Source organism: Centropristis striata, chromosome 4 (genome assembly GCF_030273125.1).
Source record: "Centropristis striata isolate RG_2023a ecotype Rhode Island chromosome 4, C.striata_1.0, whole genome shotgun sequence".
Classification (NCBI taxonomy): Eukaryota; Metazoa; Chordata; class Actinopteri; order Perciformes; family Serranidae; genus Centropristis; species Centropristis striata.
The window spans coordinates 38,951,379-38,965,503 of record NC_081520.1 but is presented as its reverse complement, the minus strand read 5'-3'; the positions used below and the strand labels follow the sequence as shown (position 1 = coordinate 38,965,503).

Here is a 14,125-nt window from a genome sequence, read left to right as displayed (position 1 = left end):
GTTCAACATGTTGGAAAATGCACTTATGAACTTTCGAATTGGAAATAGGTCTATTCAACAGCTTGTCGGGTTATGTTTAAAGGCAACAAATGTTCAAAAACAAGTTTGTGAGTTATTTTTACTTATATCTTTAAGTTGGGGTTCACAACAAGGGACAATAGTTCTGATAACTCTTATTTCTTTGTTGTGAAATGTGGGAAAGCGGTGAAATTCGTTCATTAGCGAAAGCGGCTAACTGATGCTAGCGGTGCTGCTTGTTACAGCTACAAGAGTAGCCATTAGCGTATCAATGCTAACTCAAAACTGTGGTCACAACATTAGCTGACATTTCATAGCGCCGTTACAATCGTGCCAATTCAGCACATTGCAGAAGTAAGGATTAAAAGTTAATACAATGTAAAATTATAAGTTCAAAAATCTGAATTCAGAGTTGAGCAAACTCAAAAACAAAACTTAAAATATTTAGTTTAATTGTCCAACTTAAAATTTTATCGGTTTGTTGCCTTGAAATTTTGAGCTCACCTAACTTTCCTTTTTTTGCAGTGCACACACACACACACACACACACACACACACACACACAACATGTTTAATTTGTTCAATCCACACAAAAACACAATAGAACAACACTTTGTGGGGGCGTAATGGGCTGGACTGTTTTCTGGCCAGGAACAGTGACCACCAGGAATTGTCTATGAAATATATTGGCACATAACCCATTGTAATTCTACAATGTGTTGAGCTTAAGAGGAGCTGGTAGGCGGGCTTTGTTGCATTTGGACAGAGCCAGGTTTGCTGTTACCCATTGTTTCTAGATTTTTTTTGCTGAAAAATAAAATAAGCTTACCATCTGCTGGCTGTAGCTTTCTATTGACTGACAGACAACGGAGTGATAGGCTATCAATCTTATCATCTACATAACTTTTTCTTTAAGGAGTGTGGAAATCAATACTGCTTTATAAACGTGTCAGGACATGACAAGCCTTTCTCACGATGAAGCTTTATTTCAGTTTCTGTTTTCGTATCCATAAATCTTATCTAGACATAACTATTTAACCGTGTGAGAGTGTCGGTTGCACACACTCACACACACACACACACACACACACACACACACACACCATCCAGGCCCTGATGCTCCAGAGAAATGACATATTCTCAAACTCAAACTGCAGACCACTGAGCCATTCCACCGGAGCTGCTGGGGGTTAAGTGCCTTGTTAAAGTGCAGTTTGATAGCAGTGGATGGTTCATTAGGCACTTCATTTACTGTATGTACAGACCCAAATTACAATTGGCAGATACTGTATCACATCGACAACCTTAACTGAATCTGTGTTTGTGCTGAATCTACAGATTTCATATAGAAAATTCTAAGTTTTCCTTTCAGATGAGTGTAAGTGAATCTTGGAATTGGGGGTAAAGATAAGAAGTCGTATCTCCGGAAGACTGAGAGCTCATTCGGGAGTCTTGCCAGCCAAAAACCGGCTTTGCAACATTGTAGTGCAAACAAGTTCTGCACCTCAGCTCCTCCCACAGTGTAGTATCTATGTGACTCCACATGCCTTTCACACAGCCAGCTGCCTCTGCTTTTAATGTGTACCCGTGTTCTACGACTTTCTCCTCCCGGCATGAAACACAAGGTCCTGCGGTGCGCCTGATCGATGTTGATCTGGAGGATAAATCCTGTTGATGTGTAGGATTAGACAGCGAGTGTGTTGGAGAGGATCTGTATGCTCATGGATTGCCTTGACGGATCCCCTGGGCAGTTCAGGAACTTTAAGAAGAGTGACTTTGAGGCTGACTGGATTAAGCTGGCAGAATGCAGATGTGGTCAGGTGTACCGGGTCAGGCTCAAGCCCCGGCGGGAAACGTGTGCCTTGAAGACCTTTGACACAACCTTGTGTGCCGACAATTTTCTCAGGTGGGATTTGAAGCTCAGTGCTCTTCATGTCATTCATTGAATTGCTACGACAACAAAAAAGCTGATTTCCAAAATGCTTTGCACAGAAAACAAAACAAATCAAACACTATTATCTCTTACAGACCATCAGATTTAATGAGTTATGTAACAAAAATCTTCATAACACAGACACACATTTGTATAAAAATTCTCTAAATAACGAGAATATACAGTACAGGCCAAAAGTTTGGACACACCTTCTCATTCAATGCATTTCCTTTATTTTCATGACTATTTACATTGTAGGTTCATCAAAACTATTAATGAACACATGTGGAATTATGTACTTAACAAAAAAGTGTGAAATAACTGAAAACATGTCTTATATTCTAGTAAGCAAAGGGTGGTTACTTTGAGGAATCTAAAATACAAGACATGTTTTCAGTTATTTCACACTTTTTTTGTTAAGTACATAATTCCATATGTGTTCATTCATAGTTTTGATGCCTTCAGTGAGAATCTACAATGTAAATAGTCATGAAAATAAAGAAAAACGCATTGAATGAGAAGGTGTGTGTCCAAACTTTTGGCCTGTACTGTACACAAATTGTGTATGATCCTGCTTTAAAGTACATGAAACTGTCAATTTACACACATTACTAAGCATATTTGCACAGTTGTGAACTTTAAACTGGAACTTTACCAAGATCTTGTGGTTTCATTTGTCTTTGGACCTTTACAGTGTTTGTCAAAGTTCAAAATACCTATTTAATGCCCAAAAACAACCTTCACTGACCATTATTTTTGCCATCACAGGAGACTAATAGACGAGGCGTCCAACATAGGGAAAGTGAAATTCAAGTACATAGTGTCCATCTACGGACTGTGCAGCGAGGCGACCGCTGTGGTGATGGAGCACATGAGTAATGGATCGCTGAACAATCTCCTCGCCAGCCACACTTTGATGTGGCCAAAGAAGTTCCAGATGATTCATGAGGCCTCTATGGGAATGAATTTTCTTCACAGCATGAAACCTCCTCTACTCCATCTTAACCTCAAGACATCCAACATCCTGCTCGACGACCGGCTCCACGTCAAGGTCGGTGAAATACAATTCAGTGAAATTCAGTCACAACAACATGAAGGATACTACAGTCATCTGTTGACCAGCTCTGCAGAGCAATGCATGCCAATTCTGTTCTAATCTTGTTTAATAATCTTGTTTTTCTACTAAGATTGCTGATTTTGGTTTAATCCACTGGGAAGAGGGCAAGAGCAAGAAGTTGTTCATGGAGCATCTGACAGTAAGAGGGAACATAAGTTACATTCCTCCAGAGACCTTCACTCAGTGCCCCGATCCTCCAGGAACTACCTTTGATGTTTACAGGTGACTTGCCAAGGGCATTTCTGAAATTGCACCATCAGAGTTGCTGCCCCCTCTCCGCTGATTCAGTGCACAATCTGTACAGTGTAACCTTGCCCTCTACTGTTTATATTTTTACTCTATCCCAAGTCACTGAGACATATTCTATACATTTTACACATATCTGCCACTCTTTCTTACCCTTTGATATGCATTGGTTTAATTTGATCTTAAAAAGCATTGTGCTCCTTTTATAGGGCAATATACACTACTGGTCAAAAGTTTTAGAACACACCAACTTTTCCAGAATTTAATTGAAAATGATGCAGTTTAATGTCTCAGTGTACTCTGAAATTAATGCACATTTGCAACATTTAAAATTCTTTATTCAAAATCACATTTTATGTTGAACTAAAGGACTAAAAAAAGACACAAAATGACAAAAAAGACACCAAAAGACACAAAATGACTTAAGAAAGACACAAAATGACTTACAAAGACATGAAAAGAATTAAAAAATTGACAAAATAGCCCAAGACTCCATAGAGTTAAGTTGTTAACCCATAGCTTGTTCCCTGAAAAAAGGCCTACTTGCATAATTCTGAAATGTACATTATCTTTCACTACCACTATATATATATATATATATATATATATATATATATATATATATATATATATATATATATATATATATATATATGAGGGACTGTCACAAAGTTCATTGATTGCAGGATATGCAAGAGTGAGAAAGTTGGGACTGAAGTGCCTCTCTCTGCTTTGATCTACAGCTTCGGAATAGTGATGTGGGAGGTCCTGACTCAGCAAAAACCATACGCAGGTAGGGATGGATTCATTAGAAATGCATCACATCTTCACATCTAATAGAGTTCTAGATGTAACTTCATGTAACACTCAATATCATCACTTAAACAGCATTAGGGTGAAAGCATTTTCATCTCAGCGTGCCTAGAACTTAATTTCACAGCTGCTTTTATGAAAATGTTAGAAAATGTTAGTTAGTGTTAATGTGTGTGGAGCACAAATCTAGTAATGAATAGAAATATAAATGCAGCGGTTACAACAAACAAAGGGGAGTATACTTTTTAACATTCTTAAAATCAACGACCTTTTATTTAACAATAATATTAAATTAAAGTAATTGTCTGTGAACCTTTTGATAATAACTTTAACCCAGCCCTTGTCAAGTATAATGATCTAAACTCAAACAAAAGCATTACCAAACCTGTTTGTAGTTTTATTGGAAATAGCTTATTGGCTTTTCTCTGAGATGGTTAGCTTAGCTTAGCATAAAAACAGGGTGAAACAGCCAGGCGGCAACCTCCGGTTCTGAGCAGGGAGGCAAACCAGGAAGTGCCTTCTACCGGAAATTCCACCAGGGAGGCGCTGACGGGGGCAACAGAAGCATTTGCGTCCATTCATTTCAATACAAAATGAGAAAACTTCTCACTTGATTTAGACTCTGTTAGGATCTACATTGAAGATTGTGTCTGACACCTGTTTTTTGGGCCCAGGGTGCAGTGTGACCACAGTGCTCTTACAGGTGTCACATGGTAAGAGGCCCGGTGTGGAGATGATACCTGACCAGAAGCCCCGTGAGTGTGATCAGATGATCTACATCATGAAGCAGTGCTGGGACCAGGACCACCGGAAGAGGCCACCGTTCTCAGGTGCAAAAGAAAAATAATGAATTGTTATTTGGATTAAAAAGCTCTCAATGCTCTTTATCAGTGATGGGATGGACTGTGCCAAGGCTTCGGAGTGTGAGTTGAGAAATCCGGTCTTTTATGAAATGCGTATCGAGGCTTGTTTTTTTAAGGGCGAGTGACGTCACTGATAACGTTTTAACGTCTGAAGCCTCGCTGGTTCAGGGAAGGGTTTGAGTGTTGGCATGATATATAAACATACATAAAGTGCAATGGATCTCCACGAAATTGAGTCCAAGCACAGTGGCAAAAATATTTTTTAATGAAAATGAATAAAGTCATCATCATCACCACAGTATTCATACGCAGTCTAATCTTTGGAAAACACTGCAACAGTTTTAAAATAAAACATCTCATGTCCTTTTGGATTTATTCAAACATCATACTGACCCTTTTCTTTTTTTTTTTTTTACATTAACCCTTAATAGGACACTCATTGGAATACTTGCAAATTCCAAATTTCAACCCTAGAGAATATTGGAGGATATTACATACTGCCAGAATGTGTAAAAAAAAAACATACGAAAATGATATTTTGAGAAAAAAGTTTACGAGATTAAAGTGGCAAATCTACGAGAAAAAAATGTGTAGATTTATGAGATTTAAAGTGGTGAACCTGGGAGAAAAAATATGCTTCTTTCCCACTTTTTTCTTGTAAATCTGCGACTTTTTTCGCGCAGATTTGCCACTTTAAATCTCTTAAATCTGCGACTTTTTTTCTTGTAGATTTGCAACTTTTTTCTCGAAATATTACCTGAAGTTACCAAATATAGTTCTTCGCCTGATAAAGGGTTAATAGACTCTTATCATTACCCACACATGAATAAAAAACAGATCATTAAATGAATGAATGAATGAATGAACCACACAAAGTCAAATTAAATTGTTCTTGGCAGTGATTAATTCCCATGCGGAAACTTACAGACAGCCAAAAGGCCGATCACAAGTAGTTGAAATGACAATAAAGGTTTTGACCCGCAGGAGAGTTTGTGTACACATGAAACCTTGAGAAATGAACCTTTTTTTTAACCAACTGGATGGAAAGCTTCAAGGCTTCATGGGGCTTCATCTGGCCATCACTACTCTTTATGTCGTTCACTGAATTCGCAAAGCTACTGAGATGGTGCTTCAACAAAATAAAAGCTGATTTCCAAAAATGTTTTGCAGTCAAAACAAAACAAAACAAAACACCATTATCTCTTACAGACCATGAGATTTAACAAGTTATGTAACCGAGACGGCTCATGATTACTCTTATCTTCAAAACACGAACACAAGACACAAATTTGAATAAAAATTCTCTCAGCTTGAGGAATTATGTTCCTCCAGTACCCAGGGATAATGATATACCAGTATATTTAAGGCTTATTTGTGCAGAGACTGGTTTATTGCCAGCCTGCCCCAAAATCCAACAAAATGGGAAAGGATCATCGCTTGCAAAATATCTTGGCTCTATCTTTAAAAAGATGATGTGTAATTTGTCACATTTGTCTGATGTTGTGTGTAATTGCTTTGTCAATTCAATGTCTCATATTTGAGTGTAAAATGATGCCAATTTGTTTTCCCGTAATGAGCTTGTCAACATTAAACACAAAAATGCTCTGAAACACACTATTAATGTCCCAGATACAGACACTGAGAGATGGACAAGTGCCAAATGATTAAACACAGATAATTTGACATCAGTGTTTTAATCTGCTGCCATGAAAGGCATTTGGCACATGTTCCTCTTTTGATCCGCCTTCTCTAAAAGGAAAATGTACCAAACAAAGCAACCATATCGTCCCCTTTGGCCTTGTTTGTAATTATCAAGTCAACAATGAATTGTTACATAAGAGCGAACACATTCTCCTGTTATGTTATGCTTGAGTGAAATGCATAAATTCAAGTGGGTCACCTTTGTTTTGACAAGCACTTATGGCTTGAGAAGTCATGTTAATGAATATAAATGAGTGTCATTGTTATGATGTTCACGAAAACTCCGTGCTGTTACCTTATGTCGGACAGAATTTTCCTGTAATTCATGCATGACCGTTCATTCTCTGAAGCGATACAGTTATAACACGATGCCACCGGGTGTCGGAGTTGCAAGTCTACGAATACATTTGTTTGATTAGGGAAATTTTCTTGACTGCTGTTTTGTTTGCAGACACTGTGAGGAAAACCGAGGCTCTGAGTGGAATCCTGAGGATCCCAGGACCAAAAAATGGTGAAGAGGGACAGAAAGAAGACTATCCTTGGATGGTTTCCCCAATACACAAAGTTAGTTCTGCTTAACCCTTTATCAGGCAAAGAACTATATTTGGTAACTTCAGGTAATATTTCGAGAAAAAAGTAGCAAATTTACTAGATTAAAGTGGCAAATCTACAAGAAAAAAAGTTGCAGATTTATGAGATTTAAAGTGGCAAATCTGTGGCAAAAAAGTTGCAGATTTACGAAAAAAAAGTGGGAACTTTTTCTCCCAGATTCACCACTTTAACCCTTAATAGGACACTCATTGGAATACTTGCAAATTGCAAATTTCAACCCTTGAGAATATTGGAGGATATAACAAACTGCTAGAATGTGTAATCTACGAGAAAATTTTTTGCAGATTTAAGAGATTTAAAGTGGTGAATCTGAGAGACTTTTTTCCACTTTTTTCTCGTAAATCTGCGACTTTTTTCGCGCAGATTTGCCACTTTAAATCTCGTAAATATGCAACTTTTTTTCTTGTAGATTTGCCACTTTAATCTAGTGAATTTGCAACTTTTTTCTCGAAATATTACCTGAAGTTACCAAATATAGTTCTTTGCCTGATAAAGGGTTAATACTCACTTGAATTAAACTGCACTATCTACTGTGTCTACTCCACCTTTGGAACAATGAGTACAGTTAGATGAAAAGGCAAGGGATCAACAGTGTTAATAGGTTTTATCTTAATATTAGCCTCACATAGCCAGACCCATCTCCACAGCGCTGTCAGTGCTGGAGAAAAGGTCTGATTGCATGTACTGTCATTCTAGAATAAGGGGGGAAAAAATGCTCCGGCTTGTTTGTATTTCTTTTATTCAGTGGTGGAAGAAGTATTCGGATCCCACACTTTGAAAATACTCCACTACAAGTAAAAGTCCTGCATTAAAAAATGACAAAACAAAATAACAGCATCAAAATGTACTTAAAGTATAAAAGAGCTGATATCCAGCTATTTTCCATGGTTTTCTTGATAATGATTTTGGTTATTATCAAGAAAACCATGGAAAATGGCTATATATCAGCTCTAAAATTAAACTCTTATGAGCTATTTATGTTGTTATAATTATATTTGTCCAAACAAGAAATTGAAGAAAAAAAGGGTGGTCTAATATTTTTTTCCATGACTGTATCTGTGTGGAGCCATTCTGCATAATAGTACTTTTACTTTTGATACTTTAAGTACATTTTGATGCTGTTATTTTGTTTTGAACATGGTCTAATAATTTTTTCCATGCCTGTATATATTCTAAATATATTATTTGATTATTATTATTGATGTATTTATGTAATAAGCATTTTACTGTTGTAGAGGTAGGGCTTATTTAACTACTTAACATATAGTTATGTGGCTAAATTTATAAAAATGTGAAATAGAATGGAAATACTCAAGTAAAGTAATTCAACTATGATACTTGAGTAAATGTACTCTGTATTGTTACATTCCACCACTGCTTTTAATCAATTATAATAATCTTGGACCTAGATAAGCACAGAAAGCAGCCCTAAAAAATAAATAGTGTGCAGAGCGGAATGGGAGGAGAATGCTGTGTGAAATAAGCTGTCAGTGCATAGTTTATGTACCCAAAGTCTACATTCAGGGAGGAGAAGGTCAGGCTAGTACTGGCTGTTCATATATCCCACTGCTCTGTGTAGCACTAGGATAGATCCTGCATGCAGGCTTATGTGAGGTTCTGGTTCCTGATTTGTTCACGTCCTATCCCCTGACCAATGGGCTCACCTTAACCACTCAGTGCCTAACCATTAACAATTAGGCTGTTACACAAGCCAAGAAAGAGAATGGGGTTTATAATCAGGCATCTGGACCACATTCAATGGTAATCCATCTAATAGCTCTAGAACAGCGGTTCCCAATTTTTTTTTCACCCCCTTCTATGTCCCAACCAGGTTGATGCACCCCCAATCCCCCTTCAAAAAAAACAAAATGCAATAAGCTTTTTATAGCCATAATAAAGGCGGCATGTTTAATCATGCTCAAATGAGAACACACATATAATAAAATAATCGCCATCACAACAATGAGCTCTTGTATTTGAATTAACCTGAACACAGTTTCAGTATAATGCAACAAAGTTATGCGCAAGCTTCCACTTTTAAGAGCAAAGAGGATGATGACAGGCTCAGGATCAGAGGCAGAAAGCAGATGAGTTGGGAAAATGTTTTAATGTTGAACAAAAAATGCAGCAAGTTTAAATGAGCGTGGAGCTAAAACAACCTGTCATCATAACACAGGCTGGAAAAATGGAAGAAGAGAACTTCTTCTACGCTTTATTTTAAGATGAAGTGCATTTTGAATAGCCTGTATTTATTAAATAATTAATATTACAGTTTTTGATTTTAGATTTTACAAAGGAAATGTTTATTTACACGTTATTATTTTGTGGGGGGAAAAAATGTAATTGTGTTATTATCAGACCGCCATTAACCGCCATTACCCCCTAGCAGCAGCTCGCGCACCCCCAGGGGTACACGGACCACACTTTGGGAATCCCTGCTCTAGAATAAATTCAAAATGACATGTTTTGCTGCTGGTTTGATTTAAAATTGAAAAGTAGACAAACACATTCTGTATAGAAAGGGAAAATAAGGCATCCAGTTATTTATCATGTAGCTGTAGCTGCTGAGTCATGCATAGCCTTGGAAATCCACACTCAAATATTGATTGATACATGTGCTTATTAGCCACTTGTGATGATTGATGTCACGGCAAATCACTTTTGTCCTATTTCTGTTCTTTCTTTTCCATTTTAGATTGCTTTGCCTGAGATGCCTGACCCTCCCTCAGGTGAACACATAGGTAAAGTAAGATGGAAAATCATGTTCAATGCAGTACAAAGCCTTGGGGGCTGAAATTTAATAAGTGCTATGTACAGTGCTGTCACATTTTTAATATGAAAAGCAACTGTTCGTGGAAGAGGGCAACTAAAAAGAAACATTATTTCGATCCTTTTTCTCTGAAATGTTAACAAAATTATTGAATAGGTAATTCGTAGTGCTTTTCATTCATCCTTTCATTTCCACTCTCTTTGAGTATATAAATTGAATGATACATATGTCCAAATAGTAATGCACAAGGTATTGACTGAGCTTCACATCTTCCGGAAAGCTTCACCTTCTGCCATCATGTACAAAAGCACACTGCTGTACACAATAAAATGAGGATACTCATTTTAAATAGTTCTCTGTACAAACTGTTATCTCCATTGCTGCAGTTTTCTTTATTTCTCCTCCTTTAATTTCACAGGAGACCACCGTGGCAAGGACAACATTCTCTCTCTGCTGTGCAAAAAGGACTTTGGTAATTTCAGACAGACTGTGAGAAGAGAGCACGTAAACAAACAGTTTTCGGGTGAAAAGAGCCTCCTCCACTATACGGTAGCCAGCGGGGATGCAGAGAGTGTCGAGCATGTCCTGAGCCTGGGTGCTGAAGTCAACTGCACCACTGCCAGAGGTTACACTCCTCTTATTATTGCTGTTCTGCACAGGTCTGTACAAAAAATATATTAAAAAACTGTTTTTCTCTCAAGTGACACAAGAAAAAGTAATTTGTGCTGTGTATTTTGAAAATGTCTGCAGCTCTAAGGTTAAGAAAAACTTTTTACTTCTCTATTTGAGGTTAAAGGAATAGGTCACCATTCTGGGAAATACTCTTTTTTTTGCTTTCTTGCCAAGAGTTAGATAAGAAGATAGTTTTGACATGTTTGTAGGCTAGAGTCGTAAGACCATTCGCTTGAAGATAAGAGTCTCTGCTGGTTCCCTGGCCACCTCACAGTGATAGTAATATTGTTCCCTGTGAATAACTTTTCTGCAGGCTTCATGACATCATCTCTTTGTTGCTGGAACACGGTGCAGCTGCCACCCAGGGAGACGAGGACCAGTGGACGGCGCTCCATTTTGCAGCACAGAACGGTGATGACAGGACAGTCCGTCTCCTGTTGGACAAAGGAGCTGAGGCGGATGCCCGGGAAAAAGCCGGCTGGACGCCCCTCCACCTGGCCTGCCAGAATGGCCACGAAACAGTGGTGCGCCTGCTGCTTTCACGGCTGTCAGAGGAAGCGCTCGGAGAACGGGAGGCACAAGGGAGGACGGCGCTCCACTTAGCCTCCGCCTACGGACATCTGAACATTGCCAAGCTCCTCCTCTCTCAGGGAGCAGATCCCAACGCTACTGACAGCTCCCTCTCCACCGCTCTCCACTTATCAGCAGAGGAAGGCCATAACAGAGTAGTGAGACAGCTGGTGAAGAGTGAGGTGAATATTGACAGTGCAGACAGCAGAGGATACACTCCGCTGCATCTGGCTGCTCTGAAGGGCCATACAGGCATATGCAGGCAGCTGTTATCAAACGGGGCCAGCCCAGACTCCAAGACCCTACAAGGCTGGACTCCCATGCACCTGGCCGCCCTAAGGGGACACGAAGCCACGGTGGTCCAGCTGGAGAGTCAAGGTGCTTGTGTGAACGCTGAAGGTGAGAATGGATGGACGCCGCTCCACCTCGCCTGCCACCAGGGGGAGCCGGAGGTGGTGGAGAAGCTTCTGGCAGCCAAAGCCGACCCAAACGTGTCAGAGGACAGTGAGGGATGGACGCCATTACATGTAGCTTGTTCCAGTTTGTGCGTCCCCAGTGTCCTGCACTTGATATCGCATTATGCAGACGTCAATGCAGTCAACTCGGGCAAGGCGACGCCTTTACACCTGGCTGCTCAGCATGGCTGTGTGCCGATCGTAGAGGCTTTGCTGCTGAACGGAGCGGACAGGACTCTGCTGGACTCCTCTGGATCCAGGGCTCTGAATGTGGCCCTGAGGTGTGAAAACTGGGAAATAGTGCAACTACTGGAGAAGTAGCTCTGGTGAAAGCAATATGAATGGATTCAGATGAAGAGTGGGGCTTTTTCAATGCTTTATCAATGTTTTAATTGTTATATTTACAATATTAAATTATAAGAAACAGTTATAAATTTAAAAAAACAACAACAACCACTTGTTCTCTATATCTTCCATGAATCCTTAGTATAATGGGTTTTTTTTTCTTCGTTTTTTCATACTTGTATATGACAGAATTCCTTAAAATTTGGATGTTTTCAATATTGTATATTAATAAAAACAAACAAAAACAAGATTCTAGTTATTTGGTTACAAACAAATTAACTTTTTGTCACAAAAAGATTACTACTACTACTTACTACTTGTACTTCTTTTCTGTTTTAACAAAATTCATAAAAACAAAAAACAAAACAAATAACCCCCACAAGATTGCAGTTTTTGTATTACAGAATAAGGTCCTTAATAACCATTAATTAACAAGTAATAAGGCATTGTTCTTGCTTTAGATCCGGTAGTTGCAAAAAGCATAGTTAACTTATAGTTAACTTATAATAGATGAGCAATAAAGTATATTTTAATATCAATAAGCAAACAAAATAAGATTAATAAAGGCATGGCAAAGACATAATGGGTGGGTCATGGGTGTTTGTAATGCCATTATTAACACTTAAATAAGCTTATAAACACACAATAATGTTAATAAGCATCTTGTAAGGACTTACAAGGGCCTTATTACTTGTTAATGAATGGTTATTACAAGGACCTTAATATAAAGCGTTACTTTTTGTTACAGCAGATGTAGGGGCACACAAAGTCTTGCTATTTTCTCATGCCAAATTACATATTTATATAACAATTTATGACACATAAAATCCTTCAGGGACTTTATAGTGGAAAATTAGAGGGAGCAAACACACGGGGTCAGATTCAGGTGAAGTACTCTAATGACAAACACATATTGATTCTCTTCTCTAAATCACCTTGCCTGCTTGCTTATGCTTTCCTGGTAGATGCAATTAATGCTGCTGCCACATTCAGATGAAAATAAGAATATGAAAGAGCTCCTGTTGTAAATGAGTTATAGAGGCATTCATTTGATTAAACCTGCCAGACTCGATGTGTCTAATAATGACGACAGAACTAGTGCATCACTGTTGAACTCTCCAGCTATAAATACATGTGTGCTTTATGACAAGGCAAAGTAACTCTGATTATCAGCCATTCCCTGCAGGCTGAGGGAAGCACTGCCCAGCTTATGCCACACTCATTTACCACAGTGACACCTTATTAAATTGAAATGAAATGCATGGATTCAGGAACTGTATTGACCTGCTCCGTCTCAGGGTTTTCACTGCAACCACAAGGGACTGACTCTGACGGAGGGGTGGGAAGTGAGCCGAATCAAATTACTGTAAATTAACAGAGCAACGTTGGACTCAGACTGATTTTTTTGGGTTGCTAAAGTGAGTGTCTGTTTTGTGATTTTATTCTAAAAGTTCTGTGTTTTTCCCTCTAACATTTGACCCTGATTAATTCGGTGCTGTCTGCTAGCTTGTTTGGTTTGTCATATTTGAATGTTTGTATGACAATAGTGAACCATCCATCTGTCTTCCTCTAATAGTAGGGGGATTAGATGAATTTGCTAAAATTGCCCTTGCCTGTGCAGCTGACCAGTAAAAAACCATCCAACTGACAATAAAAATGCTCAAAAGTGTACAAATACAGACTTATGCAAACTTCTAACACCAAAGTAAGTCTACACTAAATTGGGTGTGGCTACTTCACAATAAAAGTCAAGAGTTTTGCTTTGTAAAGTAGCCACAGGAAGTGTTACATTAACAACTTAGCATCATCTATGACCTCCGCCAAGGAGGACATGGTTTTTTAACATTTTTTTTAGTAATAATTTTATTGGATAACATGTAGGCCTATATAAAACATAGCAGCAGTTTACATAATGGCCCATATTTGATTTTCTTTTTTCTTGTCCCTGGTCACCTGTTAAACAAAACAAAACAGGAATTTAAAAATTAAGATAAAAAAATTTAAAAAAAT

General features: G+C 38.4%; 1 protein-coding gene across 1 annotated transcript; it reads left to right on the top strand.

Annotated features, from left to right (window-relative positions):
- The first annotated feature begins 1,739 nt into the window (after positions 1-1,739).
- Positions 1,740-12,155, top strand: ankk1 (ankyrin repeat and kinase domain containing 1). The gene is made up of 9 exons (XM_059331939.1): positions 1,740-1,924; positions 2,720-3,002; positions 3,139-3,290; positions 4,058-4,107; positions 4,802-4,957; positions 7,143-7,255; positions 9,999-10,032; positions 10,492-10,732; positions 11,059-12,155. The coding sequence occupies exons 1-9, from the start codon at positions 1,740-1,742 to the stop codon at positions 12,089-12,091; spliced, it is 2,247 nt and encodes a 748-aa protein (XP_059187922.1). The 3' UTR covers positions 12,092-12,155.
- The last annotated feature ends 1,970 nt before the right edge of the window (positions 12,156-14,125 follow it).

Coding starts and splice junctions, on each gene's coding strand:
- ankk1 (XM_059331939.1), top strand. CDS start 1,740: ATGGATTGCCTTGACGGATCCCCTGGGCAGTTCAGGAACTTTAAGAAG. Junction 3,003..3,138: donor ACGACCGGCTCCACGTCAAG/GTCGGTGAAATA, acceptor TTTTCTACTAAG/ATTGCTGATTTTGGTTTAAT. Junction 7,256..9,998: donor TGGTTTCCCCAATACACAAA/GTTAGTTCTGCT, acceptor TTTCCATTTTAG/ATTGCTTTGCCTGAGATGCC.